Raw genomic sequence first — 7525 nt, forward strand, 5'->3', positions numbered from 1 at the left:
TAATACTTTTCTGTAGAGGGTGCTCAGATTGTCTTCAGCTTGTTATTGTGTAATAAGATCTTAATTGAAGTAACAATAAATAAATAAATAAATAAATCTTAATTGAAGTACTTTTGTCCACTATAGTCTTGAAACAATAAACTATCAGAAAATGATACGAAATTTATTTATCTTGATATTAGATTACTATTTGATCAAATGATGTCCTTCTCGTAATTGATTAGGATGGATTGGACCAAAAGTTTACCTTAGCCAACCCCATATCAAGCTAGGGTTGAGTCCAACCGTGTTAGCCCGATATAGTAATAGTAGGGCCTGAACTTGACATGCCAAAAGGCTCACAACACAAACTAAAATCAATAAATGTTTAATTTGCATGCACAATTTTTTCATACTTAAAAAAGAAATATATGTAATCATTGCTCATGTGACTTTAACATTAACTTCAAATCATTCCACATTTGGTTATAAAATTTCACTTTATTTTGCATCCAAAATCCTTTAATAAAATATATAAAATTAAAATTACATGTAAAATATACCATTATTAAATATGGTTAAGAAAATTATGTAGTTTATATAATCATATGCCGTAATGATTATGAACATTTCTTTTTAAAGTATGAAAATTTCACTTCCCTTCCCTTTAAATCCCCATTATAACCAAACGGGGACATCTTTTTTTATATTTTTTGATCAAGATATTTAAAATATATGGAATAAACAGGAAATTTATTTTTAGCATTAGATATACTAGTCTTCTACTCATTGCCCATTTTTACTTATTTAATAATAATAAAAAAATCTATTCCAGAAATTGCAAGGGATGTGCTTCTTAGGATATATGGACTCCAAAAAAAAAAAAAAAAAAGAGGAAGAAAAGAAAAGAAAAGAAAAAGTAAGAAGAAGAAGAATTGGAATGGCAATTTGGCTAGAGGAAGCTCAGGAAGGTGTTGTCTTGGGCTATATCGATCCCAAACCCAAACCCATCTGTTTATTAAATAGGTATGTCCAAGCCCAGTACATTCAAATATAAATATTCATAGGGTTAAAAATTGCTACCTGGTCTCATGCCCCTACACTAGCATGGTGGCCAATGATAATAGAACATATGTTTATTAAAGAAGTATACCCAAGCCTAGTACATTCTCATATGAAAATTTATAGGGTTAGAGATCGCTACTTGATCACATGGCCCCTACACCAGCACGGTGGCTAATGATAATAGAGTATCAATATGGATTTGATTCTTGATTTCGTTGCCATGGGGCAAGGTTCATGAAAAGTAAAAATCCCCTCCTTGGCGAGTGGTGACTCTTTCATGGGCACTCTCACTGGCCCTATGCTAACACGAGGCCACATTGCTTTTCAAGAACCCTCTCATCTTATTTATTTATTTTCTTGAAATGGACTGCAAAGTTGTCCGGATCACTGTTAGCAAAAACACGTTTACACGTTCTATTTTTTACCGTTTAAAACGCGTTTTTCCATATGCTTTCCAAATATATGGGAAAAAACTGCAAACAGCAAGCATTCCCGTTCTAAACATGTTTAAAATGTGTTTAAACACATTTCCCTTTTTTGGTGTTTCTTAGACTTAATTTGTTGAACAAAATGTCTATTTAATTGACCATATATCTCTCTCCTGAACTCTGATCGACCTAATTCTTTCGCCGACTTGAAGCTAACTCAGTGACCTATATTTCTCATGATATCACCTTCAACTCAATATCAATATATGGACCCTGAAATTGATGTACAAATTGATGTATTTTGCTAAAAAGTGTTTTTAAAGTGATGACTCAAAACTCAAATTAAACATATATTACTCTGAGAGTGTATTGACTATGTTGACAATAATGAACAACATCACATCAAAGTCAAGCTACATGCTCAATAAGACTTTGACATGTGTAGTTTATGAATTTAAAATTGGTGTTGGATGATATTGAATTATATGTTATAAAACTTATAATGAGACATGAGATATATATGCATTAGTGTTGGATATTGTAGTTGTTTTGAACATTAGATACAAGTATTCATGTAATAATTCCTTGGTTTATATCAGTATACTACCGTTTATTTAAAATCTACATGTTTAAAACTTGTACTGTCAATTTGAAAATTTTTACTGTTTAAAACTCATACCGTCAATTTCTGTTTTTCTGCCGCTCCAATTTTTACTAACGATGGTCCGAATTGGCTAGATATGATCGAGGTGATTTATATTTACATGGGGGGATGGAAATTACATCTTCCCCGGATAACAGTATATTTAGTAATTATATATATATATGGGTGTCAATTCCTAAACCGAACCGGTAAAACCGGTCAGACCGAACCGATAACAACCCGGACCGAACCGAAGCCTTATTGGTTCGGTTCGGTTTCGAGTATTGGAACCCCAAAACCAAACCGAACCGCACCGAAAACCGGATGAACCCGAAACCAAATCGAAACCGGCTCAAAACCCGGATCGAAACCAAAACCGAAACCAAACCGGTAAGAAACCGAAACACTCCAAAATTCATTAAAAAAATCAAAATTTGCATAGTTTTGTATACATTTGTATAGAAAGTCGAATCCAAACTAGACCAAAAACCAAAACCAACCCGGTTACAAATCGATTTAAGAAACCGAAGTTCAGCAGTTCATCATTTGGTTGTTTCCTAATGGCTCCATACCGGTTTAAAAAACCGATCCAAACCGAAATGAACCTGATAAATCCAAACCGGTACCAACCCGAACCCGAAGCCGACACCAGACCAAAACCGATAAATCCTTAATGGGTCGGTTTCGGTCACTTCCAAAGTCACACCGAAACTGGTGGAACCGGACTGAAACTGCACCAACCCGGACCGTTGACACCCCTATATATATATATATATTTATATATATTTTAATGGTTCAATAATCTTTAAATATTTTTGGTAAAGAAAAGCTAGAGTTGAAACTTGAAACTATCAATGTGTCCAGGCAGAAGATGAACATATCAGGTTTTTTCTTATTCAACTGTGTGAACAGTAGAGAGTACACGATAAGCAGAGCAGATCGATTGTTATTGTGATTTTGCTGTCTCACCCTCGAGCCCAGCTTGATTGTTCAGTTAGGGTTTTTGTTTTTCTTCCCCCAAATTTTTTCTGCAATTGCTTAAGAATTAATCAAATATATCTTGGATTTGCAGATCCGGGAACAATCTCTTGTATACTTGCGCTATTGTTCTCAGTTGTTCAAATTCATTTTTTGTTACAGAAATCATCTGGGTGGCTGAGTTCAAGATTTGATCAACATGGGCTTCTTGATAACCTCCCTGATTTTCATTGTGGCGGGTGTCGTAGGGGCTCTCTTGGCCAGAATCTGCTTCAACAGAGGAACTTCTGGAAACCTGTACACTTTCTTTCCTTCGATTTGCAAAAAAAATGGTTTTTTTTTTTTTTTTTTTTTTTTTTTTTTTTTTTTTTTTTTTTTTTTTTTTATATTATTATGACGGGTTGATTGGAATTTGATTTTAATTGCCGAGTTTGTTGAATTGAAAGATTCGGGAATATGTTAATTTTGGACCTTACTAGAGCTTGTGCTTCTGTTGAATTCAAAGATTGCTGCTTGAATTAGTTTTAAGATGCTAATTGGTAGCCATTTAAACTGTTAAATGTTGGACTGCACTGGGTACATTCCTGATAGCACTGCTGGAATTTTTGATAGAAGTCTTTCTTGCAAAGAACCCATTTCTGTACTGGTACATTGATAACCCCAGTGAAAGGAATTCTGCCAAATAAAGTGGATACTCCAGATCCTGCTTGGATGAAACGGACGATATTGTCAATAATTAGATTTCCCCATAACTCTTTCATAGTTAGGGCAGTGGTGGTTCATTCATCCGACCATGAACTAAAGTGTGTTCTAGGCTTTGTTTGGCAATTTTATGGACTAGTCCTATGGAAAATTTTCAGCTTTTTTATGTTTTTCGTATTTTCCATTCCAGCTCTACTGAAATGCTCAATTTGATAGTTTTTATGCTTTTTTATCTGTTGCAACCACTGGTGGATCACTGATCTCCCATCTTGTCTTTCTGATTATTCCCCTCTTTCTTTCCTTCCCCTCTTTAGCTGAGCTGGGACTAATGCTGAAAATCTGAAAGTTTAGAAATAATGCAACAGGTTGACGAGAATTCAGAATTAAAATACACCCCCCTCCTCTCCCGGTTATGATCTATGCGGCAGACTTTTCAAAAGAGCCTAATCTGTGAAGAACAAACTAATATTATATGAAGAATTAATAAATTTACTTCCTTGACTTGTACACCCGCTGTCATTATCCAGGATATTGCCAAGAGTTATATTGTACAAGTCAATGGGGTGCAAAACAAGGCCGAAGGAGATAGATGGTTACAGTGGAATCAAATAGTTTAGAGTTTTGTAGGAAATCAGCTTCACTAAAAAAATTATTTCTCAGCATGAAAAAAAAAAGAAGCAAGAACTCTTTTAAAGAGAAGGATCTGAGTTTCTATCTGTGGCATGGCCAGGAGTTGGTTCTTGATGTATATTGCTGCATGGGTATAATACATGATTATGATGACCTTCTGGACATTGGGTTCCCTCCAGTTGCATAGCTCAGAATTCATGTCTCAAGAATTTTCACAAACCTAGTTTTTTCAACCAAAAATTATAGAACCTAAAGCTGTTCTAGCATTTGGTTTTACCTCTGAAAAATGATAATATAATAGGGCTTTGGCTGGATGAAGTTTAATTATTTCACATAGGAAGCTCCTTGTCAATGGTACAAAGCATACCAGAATACCCACTCTTTGAAGGTGCTCCTTCCTAAGAGAAAAACATGTCTAGCTCTATATTGTTGCTGCAAAAACGAAAAAGGATGTATCCGCCTTTTTCCAAAATCTAGTATATAAGAGATCTCGAGCATTCCAAAACCTAAGAAAGCAACTAGGAAAACACATCTCACTAAGGAGGCAGCTACCTCATTATTCCCAACTTAAAATCAAAAGTGAGCCTGAAGGCAACTCAGTGACCCTGCTTCATTGGCCACGTGTCAAAATGGGCTGAGTTTCAAAACATTGATCTGTAGCTTAAAAAAAGAAGGGAATAATGTCAAAATTCTTGCTTTGCCTGTGGGATTTAAATTCAATATTTTTTCCCCTCTTTAAATGAATGTAACTCTTCTATTTGTTTCAGTAACATTGAGAAGTGGTTTTGTCTGTGTGAGATTTATTCATTCTTTACCTTATATTACTTTTTTGAATGCTGTGTCTGCTAATAGTAAATATCTATATATTTTTCTATCAATTGTAGTAACTTGCTTTACAAATACTAATGCATATTTCATGTTATGTGGAAGATTTTGGTTACCCTTAAAAAGTATGTTCAGAATGTCATGATGATATGGCTTCCAAAATGAGATTTATAAACTCATTGAAGTTGGCATTAATACTAATTTCTCATTTTCAGTTATTTAGTTTACGTGTTTTCATCTTGGGCTTGTGAATAGCTAATTTATTTTTTTATAATGCAGGTTTCACTTAACATTAGTTATTACAACAACAGTTTGTTGTTGGATGATGTAAGTTCTTGTCATCTTTGCACAGCTTTTCTTTATTAATGATTCAGTTTCGTAACATTGAAAATCATTCCAAAAAATATTAACTTTGACGATGGAAAAAATAAATTATAGCATTTTCTTGTAGCTTGGAAATGGTACTTGTGCACATATTTCAGGAGCAACTGTTGTTTGGAAGTAGGACAGATTGGATTTGTGACCTATATAGAATGACTATTATTTACGGTTCGACCTCTTGTGATTCTCTGATGACATTTGCATCTATGAATCTAAAAGACGCTGATGTATAATCAAAGTAGCATTTTTAAATTGAGAGGATTTATTCAGATTTTATGCAAAATCATTTTGGGTCCATTTGAATGGATCCATTCTCTTTGGCAAAAGTACCAATACACAACATTTTCAAACTTCTGAGACCTTTTAGTCCCCCTATCAATTTTCTGTTACAGACCCAAATGCCAAATCCCTTGATATTTTGGGACCAAAGAATCCTCCATGTAAGATCCTATTCCTATATCAGTATATTGTTTCATATTGACACCTCAAGTGAACTAATCCTGCCAAATTTACCCTCTGTGTGTGTGTGTGTTTGTGTGTGCGCGCGCGTGCGCGTGCGCATGCGTGTGTTTGTTGTCTCTGCCCATCTGCCAAATCCCCAATATCAGAAACCAACAGGGCTCATCCTTAAATCCTCTGTAGTCAGAATACACTCATTTGTTCTCTTCATCACAAATAGACCATGAAACAGCAGGAAGGAATTATGTTTAACACATTCTTTTAGCTGGTTTATTGAATGACTCTAATTCCATGACAAACATATCTGGGTCTCCACCCTGTTGACATCATTGGAGAATATTGAATAACACACAAAAGGAATATCCAAATCTATTGTTGGTATCTCTTTAGGAATCATAATTTGATTGATATCTTATTCATGGAAATGATGTGCAAGTGCCGTGAAATCAGAAGACTCATAAAATGACATTGTCTCCCCTAGGTCTTTAGAAGAGACTTCCTTGAAGTGTGAGGTTAGTTTTGATTGATATTATTTGGAGCTGTTTCGTGCTTGAAGCTGATATACAGGAAAATGCTCTGTTATGTTTGATGTTCTGATTTTTCCTGTGTGTACCTGACCTTTATGCATAGAAAACTGATGAGATCGTAAGTTTGATATCTTTTTGTTCTGAAAATAAACATAGAGACTGGGGAAGCAGTGAAGGACTCTCTCTCTCTCTCTCTCTCTCTCTCATTGGTTTCCTGGTATGGTGTTGTGATTCAACCTGCAATCTCTGGATGTTCTAGAAAGATATATGTTTAGGTGCTGCAATATGACTACGGTTAGCCTGGTTATGTTGCTTGCTGCAAACCAAATAAGTTTCTCATTTCTCACTGGAAGGTGGGAATTAGTTGAAGATGACACCTTCAGATTGGAACTAGCAGTTTTATTCAGCTCCCTATGTATCTAATGCTATGACAGGTTAATGAGGGGGAAATGTTTTAGAGCTATAAGGGTAGTTTATGATTTTTGGTACAGTTCAGGGGCATTTTGTTCCTCTCTCTCTCACTTTTTTTTTTTTTTTTTTTTTTTTTTTGAATCTTTGCTCCCAACTAGTTGGATTGACTAACACCAACCTATTAAATTAAATCTTGTGAGTCTTTTGCCAAGTTTTATTTTTTTTATTTTTGGAGTTTTTTTTTTTTTCCCTTGTTTATATTTTTTTATGGGTTCCTTCATGTCTTTATACTTTCTTGGTCATGTAGAACTCAATGCATCTTCTTCATATTTTTTCAGGTGGGCAATTGTATATCTTGCACAGATGAATCCACTTATTGTTCCAATTCTGAGTGAAGGCTAGTGTTTGAGATTTAAAATGTAACCGCAAGCGTACGGATCAGTGTAGCTACGGGTCGAACACAGGGAGAGCAGCCACTTTATTTTTTTTTTCTTTTT

The 7525-nt window shown here is 34.8% G+C and overlaps 1 protein-coding gene across 3 annotated transcripts in view; it reads left to right on the top strand.

The window, feature by feature from the left end:
- Positions 1–2923: 2923 nt before the first annotated feature.
- LOC122059331 (V-type proton ATPase subunit e1-like) overlaps positions 2924–7525 on the top strand; it is a 6503-nt gene continuing 1901 nt past the window's right edge. The window contains exons 1-4 of one of the 3 annotated variants that reach the window (XM_042622056.1): positions 2924–3108; positions 3188–3390; positions 5530–5577; positions 7367–7425. In XM_042622056.1, the coding sequence (XP_042477990.1) occupies positions 3293–3390; positions 5530–5577; positions 7367–7425 (205 nt within the window). In that variant the 5' untranslated portion in view covers positions 2924–3108; positions 3188–3292. The other 2 variants (XM_042622054.1, XM_042622055.1) reach the window with 2 other exon arrangements.

The sequence above is a fragment of the Macadamia integrifolia genome, chromosome 13, assembly GCF_013358625.1.
Source record: "Macadamia integrifolia cultivar HAES 741 chromosome 13, SCU_Mint_v3, whole genome shotgun sequence".
Lineage (NCBI taxonomy): Eukaryota > Viridiplantae > Streptophyta > Magnoliopsida > Proteales > Proteaceae > Macadamia > Macadamia integrifolia.